The sequence below is a fragment of the Rhododendron vialii genome, chromosome 2a (assembly GCF_030253575.1).
Source record: "Rhododendron vialii isolate Sample 1 chromosome 2a, ASM3025357v1".
NCBI lineage: Eukaryota > Viridiplantae > Streptophyta > Magnoliopsida > Ericales > Ericaceae > Rhododendron > Rhododendron vialii.
This window is the reverse complement of record NC_080558.1, coordinates 44,053,726-44,071,992: the sequence shown is the minus strand read 5'-3', so window position 1 is coordinate 44,071,992 and position 18,267 is coordinate 44,053,726. Positions and strand designations below refer to the sequence as shown.

Below are 18,267 nucleotides of genomic sequence, written 5' to 3'. Positions count from 1 at the left end.
CTCGACGAGATTTACAATATGAACAATTCCAATCATTTTTGTAAGCCTGGAATAGACCCACAAAAATGCAAACTGAGTAGTGACCGGAGAGAGAGAAAGTAGAGAAGAACTAGTTCTTTTTTTTGAGTTACCTAGTGAAGAAGCAGATCGAAGGGAGGGATGACTGTACGTGCTAAATCCAACCTTTTAAGTTTTCAAGGGATTTAAATTTGAATGAGTTTTTTTTTTTTTTATCCGCAAAAGGGTGGGAGGGAGCGACCAACGTAGCAACCTTCCTTGGGCATGACCATAGGAGTTCCCTATCCGCTGTGGAATGTCTGGTTCGAGTCATAACTACTGTCCGTGAAGACAGGCCGTCACCACAACATCACCTAAGTACAAAATAGCAAGGGAACAAATCCTCCATTCTCTTGCCACTAACAAGACTTGAACTAGAAACTTACCTAAAAATGAAGGAGGCTTTTGCCATCCAAACTACCACCATCGGTGGTCTGAATGAAAACTTGGTAAGTTGGATAAAGCACTTACAGTCATTCAATTGTGCTGATTCTTCACTATGTCACCCAAAATAAATTTCAAAATTAATGAGCGGCTCAGAATGGGACTCGGCCCATGCACTTTTCAATTGTCTACAACTGTGCTTACAATATCTAACTATACCCGTACCATATTCAAGCTGTTGTGGAGGAGCCTTCGGCACCCAAGGCACTGGTTTGCATTCCGGTAAACTTACAAGTCCGAAACTTAGACTCCGTTTGTTTGAGTGTAAAATATTTTTCGATAAAATATTTTATCTATTTTTCGGTGTTTGGTTGTGTAAAAAATTAGAAAAATATTTTACATATAAAACATTTTCCATCAATTGGATGAAAATGACTTACTCTTAAATCTTCCGTAAGTTATTTTCTGAAATGAACCCGCTGCCTTCTACTGCAATTCTCACTGCTAGTTTCCTCGATTGTCAATCATGACCCATGTTCAATTCCAATATTTTCAAATCTCTCCACCGTTTAAGCCCCCTTGTCTCTCTCTTTACTATTTTGTTGATTTCTAAAAATATTTTCAAGTGCTAACCAAACACCGAAAAATAAAAGTTTGAAGTTTATTTTCTGAAAAAATATTTTACATGGAAAACGTTTTACATCAAAACAAATGGAGACTTATTTCGGCATTTTTTCCTTCTAAGTCTCAATAAGTTTACAAGAATAGAGTCTGAACGCTCTATATTATGTTGGAGTTTGGTTGATATTATTTGACTTCTTTTGAGTTTTGTTTCAGCTCTATAAAAATCTAGCGGGTTAATGTGAGTCATTGACAGTGGATGACGATACCGGATCAAATATAATGAAGAAGAAGAATGAAAATGATATTAGAAGAGTTCAAATGTCATACTCCATCCGACCTAATTTGTTTTTTTAATTTAAGAAAATAATTGACTATTGTATTTAAAATACTACTATAATAATTGCTCCTATTGAGTTTCAGAACTCTTGCCCTAACCCGAGAAGATAAATCCGTTGACTTTGAAATGATGTTGTTTTATAAATCAATAAAGAATGGGCAAAAAAATAAAAATTGCGTATGGTGTGACTCAATATCTTTCAAAATAGACAATTATTCTAAGAAAAGCAAAATTGAACAAAGAAACAGCGACGTCGAAGGACATAGGAAATATAATGAAAATTTTAGTAAACGTTCTTCCGTTGCATCGTATTGGAAGAGTTTTGGATTCTTAGTCACACCGGTTATATTTTTTATTTTAAAATTATTAAAATACATCATGTATATCTTCAGATCGATCAATATCCCAATTTATATCCTTTTTTATTTCATAGTTTCCGTCCAAGTGAACCTGAAGAGTGAATTATTTCATAGTTTCCGTCCAAGTGAACCTGAAGAGTGAAGATGACGTGTGAAGATTTACTACAGTTGTAGATGACACATTTGAAGATTACGTACGGAAGCTCCGAATGGATCGGACACTCACGTTTGCAAACCTATACACGCATGAATTGATACACTTTCTTAAAATATTTGAACTCTTCAAAATGCACAAGCAAAACTTGTATCATTTTCTTCATTTTTTGTTTCCACAAATTCTGTTTTTATTAATTGTTAGTAATTTTGAAACTATAACCATTTTGGTTGGGCTGTTGGGGTGAAGATGTACAATTTTTTTTTGATCGGCAAAAAAATTTCATTATCATAAAGATACAAATGAAATTATTACAATAGAAAAAGATATGCATCAAGAGGGGTGATGATGTATATTTAGTGTTTTGATTAGGCATTTTGCCTAGTGACTACTGTAGATGCTCTAACACCATATGTTGCCTAGTTCGCACATGATTTTATTCACACACAAAAAAAAAAAAACGTCCTCTCAACGGTAACAATTTCAAGGATTCAAGGATTCTGCAGGGCACGTCCTGTAGGGCACCATGCACTATAGGGTTTTTGAATCCCAATTTCAATAGGTAAAATAAACTTTCAAAATCAAGAGCGAGTACACTATTGGATAGCCCGGTCCTTCCAATCTTATCTTTATCATCAAATTAATAAATTGTATTTAGATAAAATCAGAGTGATTTTAAAAACTTATGGTTCAAAAAATTCTACACTGTAATGGGGAGTTGAACGGGCCAAAATGAAAATTCTTTAAGTATGATCTAGTGGTGGAGAACCATTGGACGCAATTGGTCGTCCAAAAAAATAGATTGTGTATTTATTACTAGTGGAGTATGGCAGTTTGAACGGTGGGGAATCAATTGGGTCCCGCGTGTGTTGTGATTATAATATTTGTTTTTTTGTTGCATATCATGACTCTTTGATTTAGTGGTAACAAAGATTGGGGGCGCTGTTATTCGCGGCTCTTTATTTTCTCTTATAGCCCACTATAATTCGGTAAATAGTTGTTGAAAATCATAAATAACATTTCGGTAAATTGATGTTGAAAACAAGATTATATTTCGGTAACTACATATTGAAAATATGTTTAACTTTCGGTAAACAACTGCCGAACATACATTTTCAGTAAATAGCTGTTGAAAAATATATTATATTTCGGTAATTGGATGCTGAAAATATATCTCAATTTCGGTAACTAACTGTCGAATATAATTGAAAATTTTTAACAAGCTATGAGAGAAAATAGAGGGCTGCGAATAGCAGCGCCAAAGATTGATTGCCCTAATTGGCTTGGCTTTTTTATTTTTTATAAATATATAAATAACTCGATATCCGAGTCAGTTTGCGTCTACCTCAACTAATTTTGTAATTATTAAATTAATAGATCGGACAAATCCTCCAGTGACCCCAAAATTTAGAATGTATTTCTCTTGTAATTCCAAGATTTAGCATATTTGGCCTTTGTTAAATTCGAATAAACGACCACACAGATGGCCGAGTCTAAAAATACTACTCCCTCCGTCCCATAATGTTTGGCACTTTCACTATTCCAGCCTTATGAAAAAATTAACAATATCTTTTAATCCATAATATTTTTTTATAAGCAATATGGATCTTGTTTGATAGAGTTTAATTTGTTCTATTATACAAAGTTCAAAAAATTGCCTAAAACATTATGGATTGAAAGATATATGCAATTTAAAAATGGCACGCATTCCTAAAAATGCCAAACATTATGGGACGGAGGGAGTACTACTAACTATTCGGATGAGGTATTGTGAAGGGAGATTGTGATATCCCCTTTTAATTCGTGGACCCAGCCTTAAGACCTCGTTTGGGAAGTAAAATTGAGGGGATATTAGCTAAGTCCCGGATTCTATTACACTCCCTAATATCCCTAGAGGGGTATTATTTATAGGGAGGTTCTGGGGTGTTATTATATAATACCCCCGGATAATACACCTTTATCTTCTATTTCAACTACAAAATAACATTATCCCTTATTTTATCTCTCATCTAAATCAAGTACTATTTAATCATCCGTCACATCAATGTGGGCTCATCCTTCTTACATAATACCCTCTATTATCTTATCCCCCATCATAACTAATACTCTCAATCTTTGTCCCGCATCTAAACGGGCCCGCAGTACTACTACAAGAAGTTAAGTTCGTTGGGGCTTTGCCTCCAAGTTACGTTGGTGGTCGGCCCGACAGTTGAATCCTCCTATTTCATTTGAGTTTATATATATACACACACACACACACATACACATACACACACACACAAAACTTCTTATAAGGGCGCTCTTATCGTATTACGGTAAGGACGTCCCTTTCCCGACTAATTTGCGATGATCCGAGCCGCTCAATGTATTCAGAACGTGATTTTAAGGGTACCTGCGAGAAATCAGCAAAAAAAAAAGACAGGAAAGGGCTTGATCCGAGCAATTTTTGTTTGTATTTTATCGAACGGTTCAAATAAAAACTGCTCAAATCAAGCCCTTCCCGGTCTTTTTTTTTTGCTGATTTCTTGCGGATACCCTTAAAATCACATTCTGAACACATTGAGCAATTCAGATCATCGAAATATGGTCGGAAAAGGGGAGAAAAGGGGAAGCCCTTACCGTAATACGGTAAGGATGCCCTTATAAGAAGTGGACTGTATATATATATATATATATATATATATATATATATATATATATGTATAAGCGTATCATTTGCTGTAAAAAATACGGAGTATCTAGATTTTGAAAATTTGACCTACCAATACAATTAAATATTTGTATGAGAAGGGAAAGTCTACAATACACACCTTAAAATGGTGTACTATATGCACATATTTTATGATTTATTCATAACATTTTAGAATATTTCGTAACTTTTCAGCAGTACGATTCGTAACATTTTCATTATGATTAATAACATTTTGGTGTATCTCGTAACCTTTATACGATTCGTAATTTTTTAGCAATACGATTCATAACATTTTCTCTATAATTCATAACATTTTGGGGGTGCATATAATACACACCCAAATAAGGAGTGTGTATTGTAGTCTTTCCCGTACGAGAATATGTGAATTTTCGTCTTTTGTTATAAGACTTTAATTATTTCACGAGACATTCTCCTAGACTTCTTTCTCCTTGTCCCGTTGTGGTTTCTTTAACAAGAAAGATCGGCAAAGATGGAATGAAAACCCGTACAACTATACATAAATAGAAAGGAAAATGTGTAAGTCAGAATCATCAAACCCTTACTAATATATAGTACAATATGTGAAACGATGGAAAGTTGTACCTGTATATTAAAAAAAAAAAAAAATCTAAATTTTAACATTAATAGATATATGTATTAATATTATGGAAAGTTGAATCTGTTTAGAATGAAATAGTTTGTCAACAAAACTTGGCTGAGATCTATGAAAGACTGGAGTATTTCGTTAAAGAAAACTTGGATGAGATCAATTGACGTAAAGGATATAAAATATCGGTCGCTATGTAGCGGTTTTTCTGTCCTTCGATACCGCTACACCCTGTTATATGGCGCCATAAAAAATTCACAACTGTATCAGCCGACATTTCATTTTTTCATATTTTATTTTTTGTCAAAAGGCCAATTCAAGTTTGGATGAGAGATAAACTTTCAAAGTGGATTCAAGTTTTGGATGAGAAGGATAAGGATCGAATATTAGTCGCGCACAAGAAAGTTAAGCTGTGGATGGAAGATGCAAAGGGACTTTGGGGTTGGTGTTGTGCAGTGAGGCCGTGTTGCGCACCACCGAGCCGTCAGATCGTGCATTCGACGGCTCGGATCTCATCTCGGTAACCAATGATCGACAGCCGTTTATTGCAGAGATGAGATCTAAGCAGTCGGATGCACGATCCAACAGCTCGGAGGTGCGCAGCACGGTGCTACGCACACCACCATTCCCCAATTGGATGCAAAGAATGCAACGAAACCTCATTTTTGATCTTTGTAACCAAAGCAGAGCTACAAAAGCAGAGGTTATTGGGGTGCTAGCAATGCATAAGAAAAACCGCAGTACGAAATGTCCACACTGTAATGACTATATATTTACGTCAAAATTATGTTTTTCTTATACCCGTATGTCCGGGCAAGCTTGCGTGCTCGTCTGGCACTTACCTATAGTATCATGTTCTGCCATGGGAATATCTGTAAACCCCTCCTTATGTTGGATAAAATCCCTCTTGAGCTAAGAGACTGCATCTAAGTATTGTACTGTATTAAGGATTAAAAAAAAAGTATTGTACTGTATTAAAAATGTGACTTATGTGCGAGAGACATGAGACTCAAAATCTATGAAGGAGGGATTCTCAAAGATTTGTTGTTTCATTATTGTAGCTCATTGAATGTAATTCACTAATTCTCCAACCGCTCGACGTTGAAAAAAAGGAAGAAGAAGAAGTCTCTCACCTTGTCTATGGGAAACGCCATAGACAAAAACATGAGGCGGAGCCGTGGAGGGAGTATACTCCTTTATAGTCAATGTTAAGCCCTTTCACGGTAAATGTTATGACGGGGGCACCATAAAATAAGTGATTTTAAAAATGTTATGCCATTTTTAAGATGTTATCCACATGGTGAAAAATGTTGCACCTTTTCCAATTGTGAATGTGAGGACGTTTTGTCGAACTAGTAATGGAGCAAACTTCTAGTGATCTTTTGTTTATTGTTTTGTCAATTTTTTTGGGATTGATCATTTACTTGATGAGAAGAATTGGAAAAAAATTATAAAAATATACACGTAAATATACACTGAGGACATCAAGACAACTTCGATATTTTTTGGACGGACAAAGCTATGGTACACAGGATATACCGTATGTCTAAATTATGACAATTTGTGATTTTCATTATGACGATTTTTGGTTTTCTAATGCATATTTTGATGCTAGGTACGACTTATACTTTAAAATTTACCCGTTGAACAGGTTATTAGCAAGTTACCTATAGTTAAAAAATATTTTTATTATGTAACCATAATTATTCGTATTAAAAACCGTAATACTTGTACCACAACCAAATATATAAGTACAATATCACAAATTAAATAATGCTACCCACAAATGTTATGACAACACCATAAATTGGCACTATCTTACCACAATGATTCGTACCAAAAATTCTTTGACAGGTATGATATTCCGTAACAAAATTAAAATATGTCGTACCAGAATCAATAATTGTTATACCCAAACAAAATACATGTGTAAAATACCACAAATTCAGTAAAATAACAAAATTTGTTATGACAACACCTAAAATTGTCATTTTCTTACCACAACGTGTCGTATCAAAAGAAAACATATTTAAATACTATAAATTATATAACAAACCATAATTATTATGATAATACCATAATTTGGCATTTTCATGCCCACAACTGTCATAGCAAAGAAAATTGATTAAAACATTCCGAAACAATACCAAAATACCACAAATTCAGTAATATAACCAAATTTGTTATGACAATACCATAAATTGACGTTTTTATACCCACAACGTGTCATATGAAAAAAATTTAATCGGAATATTCAATTAAAGATATTACAACCAACAAAATACCAAACCACAAATTCAGTAATATAACCAAATTTGTCATGACAATACCATAAATTGACGTTTTCATACCCATAACTTGTCGTATAAAAAAATTCAATCGAAAAATTCAATTAATGATAGTTATAATTAGAAAAATACCATATCACAAATTCAGTAATATAACCAAATTTGTTATGACTCATAACAACACCACAAATTGACGTTTTCATACCTACAACGTGTCGTATGAAATAAATTCAATCGAAATGTTCAGTTAACGATAGTTATAACCAACAAAATACCAAACCACAAATTCAATAATATAACCAAATTTGTTATGATAACACCATAAATTAACGTTTTTATACCCACAACGTGTCATATCAAAAAATTCAGTTAACGATAGTTATAATAGGCAAAATACCATACTATAACTAAACGTCGTTAGCGAGTATATTTTTAGAATGATCGATCATAACTGTTAGAATATCAAGTCATACGATATTCAGCATTGTCACCAAAATTAGATATCGACAACTGCGTAATCGAAAAAATTTAATGTATCCAGATACAAGAATGAAGTTGATCGCTTATCATTAGACTCTTAATCAGACAAAAAAAATCCTTTTACTATTGAATTCGGGTGCCGATGAAAGGGCTTTCTAAACCCTATCGAGCCAAAAAATTACGTGGATTATTTAATTAACAAATATAACGAAATCAATGGTTTTGATCGTTATTATTGTGTCGTGGTTGCAAGTTAACTGTACATTCAGTTACAACAGAAAAATTGGTTTTATATCAAGTATATTGAATGCACAATTCTAAATATTCTTTTGGTACGACACATCGTGGTAAGAAAATATCAATTTTTTGTGTTGTCATAACAATTATGGTTATGTTATATAATTTGCAATATTTTATTAATTGATTTAATAAATGGGTGGTCCGGATTATTTACTTTTAAATCCAATGGTTTAAAATCATAGTGCGTATGGTACACCCCCTAATTAGGGGTGTGTACCATAGGACTACCCTTTTTGGACTTAAGGGAACTATTTTTGCTTTTGATCGTATTATTGTTTTACATTTTAGATTCTTCTAGTCAAGACCAATAATTAATCCAAAACTCAATGCAAATTCAACGAAAGTTCACAAAAATCAAACAGAAATATCGCAATCCAAATTTTGAAATTTCGCCAAAGTTGCTAAATGTTGTACAAGACTTTAATCTACAACGGGGCATGAGAGCAAGCTTAACACCAAATAAATTCTACAACTCAACTACTATTCCTCCTATCTCCAGGTTGTCCAGAATTTTGGGTCTTCTGTAATTCTTCAGCAAGAGAGAGCAGCAAACAACACTAACTGAAGAAGCAGCCATTGCAGCTCCAGCAATCCACGGTGGTAACCGAAGTCTAGTGGATGGAAAAAGGACTCCAGCAGCAATTGGGATGCTGATGAGATTATAACCCAGAGCCCAAACATAGTTTAGACGTATCCTCGAAAAGGTTTTCCTTGAAAGGTCAATGGCCGTTATCACGTCCTCCAAGTAGCTCTTCATAAGAACTATGTCAGCTGCCTCAATAGCAATGTCGGTTCCCGCACCAATTGCCATTCCAACATCTGCAGCTACCAGTGCCGGGGAGTCATTGATTCCATCTCCCACCATTGCCACGACGTAGCCTGCAGCCTGTACATTGAAGACGTATGATCATAGCATGTAAATAATGGGATTGTTAAATTTATGTGTAACTAGAACATGGTAATGTAGAAGTGCGAGATTATGAAAATTGATACTCCCTCTGCCCCATTTGTCTCTCCATTTTCACCATCTTGGACATCTCAAAATAATCTTTTATATTTTGAATTTACTCTGGGTTTAAAAGATTTCGAGAACTTTGTCTACAAGAATTTTAACTGTGATTAGTGGACAATATCTTGAAATTTTTGCAAGGGAAATACATTATTTGTTTTTCCCCGTTAAAGGGCATATGGCAAAAAAAAAAAAAAAAGGAACGGAGCGAGTAAAAGAGGTTGTCAACCAATCTATCATGACTAATCAAGGACGAATAGACTGGATAAGTCATGGCATGGATACATCATACATGCAAGAGGCTTTAGGATGAACAAGCACGAAGTGATAATATAGGGTCGAAGCCTATTCGAATTGCTACCTGTAATTCCTTTACTTTCTCTGCTTTATGCTCGGGCTTGGATTCTGCGATGACAGTGTCGATTCCAACTTCCTTGGCAATTGAATTGGCTGTTCCCCAATTGTCACCGGTCACCATTATACTTCTGACTTTCATAGACTTGAGAATGGAAATGACTTCAGCAGCACTGGGCTTCAATGGATCAGAAATGGCGAGGACTCCAACTAGATCCCTATCTACTGCTACAAGAACCCCAGTTTGAGCCAAACCTTCTGTTTCCGCAAGCATTTCTTCAGCTTCGACTGGGATGACAATGTTTTCTTTCAACATCAAGCTCTTGTTTCCTACAATCAATTCCTTGTTCATAACAACGGCCTTCACTCCATGGCCGGTTATGGATTTGAAGTCTTGAGCTTCTGGCCAGGCAGGATTCTCTTCATCTTCTCGGAATTTCTTGGCATACTCAACGACAGCCTTGGCCAAAGGATGCTCACTGTTCACCTTAAAAAAATACCCAGCATGGTGAGGAGTCCTTCTTTGTCAGGAAATTTCGAAGAATACAACAAATCAAGGGGTATCTTGACATTAAATGAAACTTAAATCGGCGGCTGATACCTCAGCTGCAGCAACCAGTTCATAGAATTCTCTAAGCACCATAGTTTTGATGAGCCTTGTGTTAACAACTACTGGCTTGCCTGTGGTAAGAGTTCCAGTCTTGTCGAAGACAATGCAGTTCACCTACAAAAAACCATTCGCATCAAGATTCTAGTATCGCTACATAAACTAGATTTTTACTATAGGACTCCAAACAGTAGCATGTGAAGTACATTTGAAATTTGAATGGTGTGTTTTCCAATTTGATTAGCAATACATGTCAGACTTTTAAAGAAGTAAAAATTTTAGGTGAAAGTACACGGAGACCCCCTCAACTATGCCTTTTTTTCACGAAGACCCCCTAACATTTAAAACTGCTCATACAGACCCCCTCAACTATATGAAATGAAAAATTGGCTAACACTGTTAACGGAATGAGGAAAAATGACGATTCTACCCTTAAAAAGTCGTCCACACTGACCCCTTCATCTTAACAGTGTTTTTGACACAAGGGTGCTAATTGGTCAACGGTTATAGTTTAGGGGGTTTGTATGGGCGGTTTTAAATGTTAGGGGGTTTCCATAGAAAAAAGGCATAGTTGAGGGGGTCTCTATGTACTTTTACCAAAATTTTATGAAGTGCAGTTTCTAAAGAAGAAATTGATTTCTCAATCTACCTTGTGTGCACTTTCTAGTGCTTGACCACCTTTAATTAGGACACCTTGGGAAGCACCAACACCAGTACCAACCATAACAGCAGTGGGAGTGGCCAAGACTAGAGCGCATGGACATGCTATGACCATAACAGAGATGCCAAACTGCAGTGCAAGCTCGAAGCTATCCATGGAGGAAGGTATCCAAGATTTCGGGAAGCCATGAAACTTCCCAGCTAAAAACCAGGCAAGCCAAGTGGAAAAAGATAGAATTATAACCTGCAAAGTATAGTTAAAAAATGTGACCGAAGGCCAACAATGATAAGAACTATTACTCGTTTGCTAACTCCTTGGTTCTATCCAGCAGATCTAGAAAATCAATCTTCATCGGGAAACTAATACAGTAAAAGTTCCCCCAAGAAGGGAGGAAAGTCCTATTTTCGAAACTTGTTTCCCACCAAGGACAATAAGACTTAGCACCTTGAAGGACAGTCTGACAGTAAGAAAATTTCTAAACACTGACAAATTTATCGCCGCACCTAAAACATGAACATGACGCTTTTTATTGATTTACTACTGAAATATAAAACGCTGAAAAGGCTCTCATTCATTTAGGAAAAAGGACTTCAATGCACATATTTTCCTTCGCACCGAATAAGTTCGGAATATAGGACTAGAAACTAATTTACTGGAAAAAAAAAAAAAACAGCTCAGGTATACTACTTACCAGAGGCACAAAAAATTTGGAAATGCGATCAGCAAATTTCTGCACCGGAGCTTTAGCCATCTGTGCTGATTCCACGAGCCGAACAATTTGGGAAAGAGCACTCTCCGATCCAATGCGAGTTGCCTTTATATGTAACACACCATTCTCATTCACCGTGCCTCCAATGACCGTATCTCCCTTCCACTTTGCCACTGGCCATGCTTCTCCTGTAATCATGCTCTCGTTTACATGGCTTTGCCCCCATATGACATAGCCATCTGAAGCCACTTTTGCACCTGGAATAATTTTAATCACGTCGTTCTTTTGTATCAATCGAATATCGATTTCTTCTTCACCTATTACATTTCCTTCTTTATCAAGGGTTAACAGTATAGCCGCCTCGGGGGACAGTTCCATAAGCTTTGCAATGGCCTCAGACGTCTTACCTTTGGCCAAAACCTCCAAATACTTCCCAAGCAAAATAAAAGAAATGAGCATTGAGCTAGTCTCAAAGAAATCCGTGGATTTGAAATATGGAGAAGTTGCGGCTCTCGATACATTATACACTGAATAGAAGTAGGCCGCATTTGTTCCCAACGTAATCAAAACATCCATGGTGGCAGAGCCATGACGTAATGCATTGTAAGAACCAACATAGAATCGATGACCAATAACAAACTGAACAGGGGTAGCTAGGGTCCACCTTATAAGCTCTCCCACAGTAAGCATATTCACCACTTTAGTATCCATTACATGCTTTAGTCCAGGGATATACATAAAGACCATAGAAGTTAAGAAAACTGGAATTGTAAACACTGTGCTCCACAGAAAGGATCTATAGTACTGCTTTATTTTCTCCTTTCTATGGGATTCTCTTCCTCCTCCTTCGGGGAAAAACATTGCTTTAAAACGCCCGGATTCAGTTGACTCGATGACTTTGATCAAATCTCTAGGTCCTGTCAAATCTGGTTTGTAAGAAATGGAAAATTTATAGAGCTCAGGGTCAATGTCTACCTCTTGAACACCTGGGAGTGCTTGAAGCGAACTTTCAATCATTCTCATCGAATTACTAGTCCATTTTCCTTCAATTTTGAGCTGTATTTTGCTTGTATCTTCTCCAGTACTTATCAAAATGGCTTCAAACCCAGAGTCTTCTACGGCTTCTATTAGCTGATTGTAGCTGACAACCTTCGGATCATACAGGATTTCTGCTTCTTCGGTTGCTAGTGCAACTAAGGCTTTTTGAACACCAGGCACTGCTTGCAAAGCAGATTCAACAGTTGTAGAACAAGTAGTACAAGTCATGCCCTTTATCTGTATCCGACATACATAGGCGGATTTCTCGTTTGTCTCATCTTCTACCAACGTTGCCTGAAATCCCACATCTTCAATGGTCTCTTGAATTGTTTCCGTCTAGAGAAGAATAACAAATTGTGAAACAGTGGGAATGCAGACAGGAAGTATATAATGAAGTGCAGATCTTTCTTAAAACATGACTAAATGTAAACAGCATGATTATTTCCTGACTAACTTACAAGTTATTACAGAATATACTAAGAAGAAAAGGTTGCTTGCTAAAATGGTTCTCTCACTTCTTGTGTGGTGTTAGCAATAGATTGCTTCAGCTGATAGATTTTCGGCGCGTTAGTCTGGGTGAATCGATCACGTAGATCGATCCATATTTCCCTTGCAGTTTGCGCGTATAGAATACTAACACGGATCTCACTTTCTGTGGAGTTGAGGATCCATGAACTGACAAGGTCATTGCCGCGCTCCCATTGACGTAGTTGGGTGGTTTCCTTGGGCTCTTCAATTGAAAGTATTCACAAAATTGCTAATATTTACATAGAGAGGCTTCCAAGAACAAACTAGAAATATTCATGCAAACGTACTTACATGTCAACCTAGAATTCAGTCGGCACCTATTACACGTGGACGCGTAGTTATATGGGCCATGAGTCCATCCAAAACTCAACCAATACGCACCTAAAAATGAAAGAGAAATGAAGGTTCTTGCCTTAGATTTTGCTGAAAATTCGAAGTATCAACTGGAAAATTCAGTTGAAACTAAGGTCGTTAAAGGAACCAAACTGCTCATAGTCAACTTGTGTTGGCTCATTAAAAGGTTTTTTTAGAATCATCCATATCAATGCAATGTTAGGCGAGCAATGTTACCCACATAATTTTAGAACACAACTCCAGACACAACTGATCCGGAGCGGTTGGATCCATACGGGTCTACATGCATTGAACGTTCCGGACTTAGTTAATCAGAAACACAACATTCTACCACAATACTATTAATCAGAAACACAACAAATAAATCCACCAATCATGCTAGGGACACAACATTCTACCACAATACCGACTACACCCGCTTACGTGGCACTACATGATTGGTAATAGGATAGTATATATTGTAACAAAGCTCAAATTTTGAATTTTATATATATATATATATATATATATATATATATATATATATAAATTTAACGTTTTAAAGTGATCCCTTGAATCCAACTGTTTTTGGAAAAAAAAAAAAAATCCACCGGTTGAGATCCTAGGACTGGCCATTTTCGGAAAGAATCCAAATCAATTTCTCTCTCCTCTCTTCTCTCTCATTCTTTGAAAAATAAATACTAAATTCTTATTTTTTAAATAATTATTTTTCGTTTTACGAGACGGATCATGCTTATTTTCTCTTGGTAATACACGTTTAAATAAAAAACAAATATTTATTTTCCTTACGCCTAAAACTAAAATAGCAAAATGAAAATTCAGGCCAAGTGGAGACCTATCCCACAAACTTACGTTAACGAAGCTGGGGTAAAACATGACATGCGCTCTTTTTTTCAGCACGTCAACCACCGCTTCTTTGATCCCCGGCAGCCGCTTGACGGCCTTCTCGACGGACCCTGCGCAGGACGAGCACGTCATCCCGACCACCGAAAACAGCGCCGTCGACTCCGACCCTTCCATGTTCTTCTCCTCTTGCGAAGACAGCGCTCCCTTCGGGTACTTGGGCATCGACGGGTAGTGCGGCCGCGGCGACAGGTCTCCTCCTCCTCTACTACTCTCGCTCCTCATGCACGCTAGTGAGAGAAACTTCGCCGCCATGTTACTCTCTCTCTCTCTTGGAAGGGAAAGGAGCGTCCCCTGGGAATCTGCTCCCCCTGCGTCGTGTTGTACTCCGTATATACTAGTAATGTAGCAGGTGAGTTCATTGGAGTCTTGGACACAGTGAAAGAAAAGTAGCAGCGGGAATAATATTTTAAATTGAAAGGTTATTCAATTCATTGATCTCATGTCACCACCACGATTTGACTCCATTTTTTCCAATTTTTTTGAATTTTTACTAGATTTGCAATATAATTTTGGGTCTAAAAAGTAAGAAAAAAATTAGTATTATAAAAAAAAAAGTTCAGTAAAAATGTAAAAAAGTACCAAATAGTTGTCTTTTTTATATAAAGTGTCATCTTAAATGAGTTTTTCCCAACATAAAAGTCCACATTTTTATACTCCCTCCGACCTAATTTAATAGTCTTTTTTTGAAGTTTGTATCATTTTTTAATCGATTATATCTTTCAATTGATAATGTTTTACGTGATTTCAAAAATATTGTACTATAGAACTAATCGAGATCTATCGAACAAGATCCATATTCGATATGAAATTCATTACGGATTCAAAGATATAACCCATTTTTAGCCGGTTAAAATAGAACTAGAGACAATTAAATCCAGACGGATGGAGTACTTTATGATGTCTCTTGTCAACACAAATGATTTGTTCCAAAAAATTTGACTTAAAACTAAGCAAAAAATTGTGAAAAGTAAAAAAAAAAAAAATACCGAAAAAAGTACTAAACAAAAAAAAGTTAAGAAAAATGGAGATGTAGTGTTATTGTGACAACGTAACGTAGTACTCCAACCTCTCTTTTACTACGGATGGATCAAGGAGGGGATAAGTTCAAGCGCCGCCCTACCGAAGTTTTAGAATTGCTTTAGAAATTGTAGTAGTTTTTTCGTTTCAACATCACAATTATGTAGGTTCGTCCACCCAACGTCTTCTAAAACATTTTAACACTCAGCCATCCTAGATATTTTTTTGAAAAATTCGATAATCCTCCTCCTAAGATTGTATGCATATGTGCAAACTTTAAAACTAGATTCAACATTTTATCTTTTGAAATGGATATAGATGCACAAAATTATAAGCATGCATCTATAATTATATCTTTGCAAATGAAATAGGTTGGTTGAAAATATATACAATAAGTTGTCTGAGGCCCCGTTTCGGAAACGGAAATAAGTACTTATTTTTTAAGAAGGCAATTTCAAGCTCAAAAATCATGTGTTTACGTAAATAATTTTCCTATCAATATGGATCTTGTTTGATAGATCTCATTGAGATCTTTTATACGGTGAAAAAAAATTAAAAAATAATTTTTTATTTATATTATTTTTGAGTTTGAAAATGTGAAATAAGTACTTATTTTTTAAGAAGGTGTTCTGAAAGGGAGCCGGATACTACTTTGTAATGTACTCTCTCCGTCCTATTTTTTTAGTCATTTTCAAAAGTTCGCGACACTTTTAAATTAATTATATCTTAAGGTGGCCCTAATGCCACTACTCATACTGTTACTGCCACAACCTTCTGTGTAGTCTGACTATTTTGCCTTCAGCAGTTCCTTCAATTGTTTGGGGATGAGGTTTTTGATTTTCTATCGTCGGTGAAATTGTATTTTGGAGTAATAAATTACTTCCCCTATATGGGTTTGTGATGATTGAGAAATGGGTTTCTTAATTGTCGTGAGAGAGAGTACAGTGAGTGAGAGAGAGAGAGAATCCAGTGATGGAATACTTGGTCACAGCTGTATAATTGTCGTGGCATTATAATCCACATGTCTTGCCCTATTATATAATTTATAATATTTTACATGATTTTAAAAATTTTATTTCACAGTAAAAATTGAAAACTATCAAAAAAAAAAAAAATCGTATTGTTGGTAAAAAGTGTTACCAATTGATCACATATGTAACCAATTTAAAATTCGGTTATGATGGAATGAGAGATTAAAAAATGGGAATAGAGAGAACGTGTGGTAAGGAATCATTATCGACTTTGATATGTGAAAAAGAAATTAATTTTCGCCAGACAATCTTGTGTGGTCAAAGACGACAAGCTCCGTGGGGAAACTTGTCTTTAATTGTTTTCCTATCTCCTAATATAAATAAGGAACTACTCTCTCCGTTTGTTCTAAAATCTTGGTGCTTTTTGAGAGTGCGTGTTATTTTTTAATTAATTAAAATTTACAATTTATAATATTTTAGTTGATTTTAACAAATTTGTATAAAAGAGCTTATTGAGATCTATGAAACAAGATCGATACATATTTGATATAAAAAACATTATAAATTAGAAGATGTAATCAATCTTTTGAGACTTCTAAAAAAGAAAAGAAGAATTTGGAACGGATGGAATACTATACACCTCGATCAAGGTACATTTAAAAATAGAGAAACAACAAATAGTTGATCAAGACATCTTGTAGTACTTCCAAAAGTAGGCATCTTTGTACTTCCATTCATAAGATCCGTTTAACCCATAGTTCTAAAAGTCGATCGCTATGTAGCATATTGGCCGCTACGTAGTGGTTTTTCAGATCTTCGATACCGCTATACACGTGCTATCCAAAATTCACACCCCTATCGGCCGCTACAGGTGCTTTGGCACCAAAAATGATTTTTTAAAGATCACGACCGCTACACCCGATTCTCACCACAACGTATCATTGATACTCCCGCTACCGATTCACAGTCAGTTACTGCTATTTAAAACTATGGTTGAACCCTCATTAGCTATAAGTTATAACTAACACTTCTTGTCTTTCAACAAAAAAAAAAAGCTGACCATTTGGTTCAACTCTTGCTCACTACTATATATCTTACTCCCACGTATACAGTATAAATTTCTTGCATGCCTCTCCTTAAATAAAAAAAGCCTACCAAATTAAACATTTACTGATCTTGTACAGGGCATGCGCGCGATGATTGCCATCGCATGCACTTGGTCAAATGTGTAAAAAAATAAGGCCTTTGTTTGGTTGTCCAAATGGCTATGCTAAAGTCATTTGTAATTTATTGCAGTGTCCGAAAAGATAATACTCCTCCCATCCTAATTTAATAGTCACTTGTTCTATTCTAATCGAATACTGTAAAACACTAATTATATCTTTAAATTGATAGTGAATTTTATATTCACTTGTTTGATAGATCTTGACTAGTTCTATTCCTTCTGTCTCATTTTCGTTGTACATTATTCTGTCTGTCTCTTTCATGTGTCTTTAATTTGCATATATCTTTTAGAGTAGATTTTGAAAAATATGCAATATGAATCTTGTTTGATAGATTTCGATTAGTTCGATAATACAAAGTTTTCAAAATTATGAAAAATATTATAGACTGACATATATAAGCAATTAAAAAATAACACGCAATTTAAAAATGAACAATGAAAATGAAATGGAGAGAGTATGATACAATGTTTTTAAAATAACATAAAATATTATAAAATATAATATATTATAACTTGAAAAGTAACACGAACTACTTTTAAGGGACAATTAAATTGGAAAAAGCAGTCTACGCCCACCGCTAGCTTACGTGGCGGTGGGACCCATAT

At 35.5% G+C, this 18,267-nt stretch overlaps 1 protein-coding gene across 1 annotated transcript; it reads right to left on the bottom strand.

Annotated features, from left to right (window-relative positions):
• Positions 1-8,639: 8,639 nt before the first annotated feature.
• Positions 8,640-14,750, bottom strand: LOC131315627 (probable copper-transporting ATPase HMA5). The gene is made up of 6 exons (XM_058344796.1): positions 14,395-14,750; positions 11,605-12,996; positions 10,902-11,156; positions 10,247-10,369; positions 9,653-10,132; positions 8,640-9,168 (listed from the first exon to the last, which is right to left on the bottom strand). The coding sequence occupies exons 1-6, from the start codon at positions 14,698-14,700 to the stop codon at positions 8,749-8,751; spliced, it is 2,976 nt and encodes a 991-aa protein (XP_058200779.1). The 5' UTR covers positions 14,701-14,750; the 3' UTR covers positions 8,640-8,748.
• Positions 14,751-18,267: the final 3,517 nt, after the last annotated feature.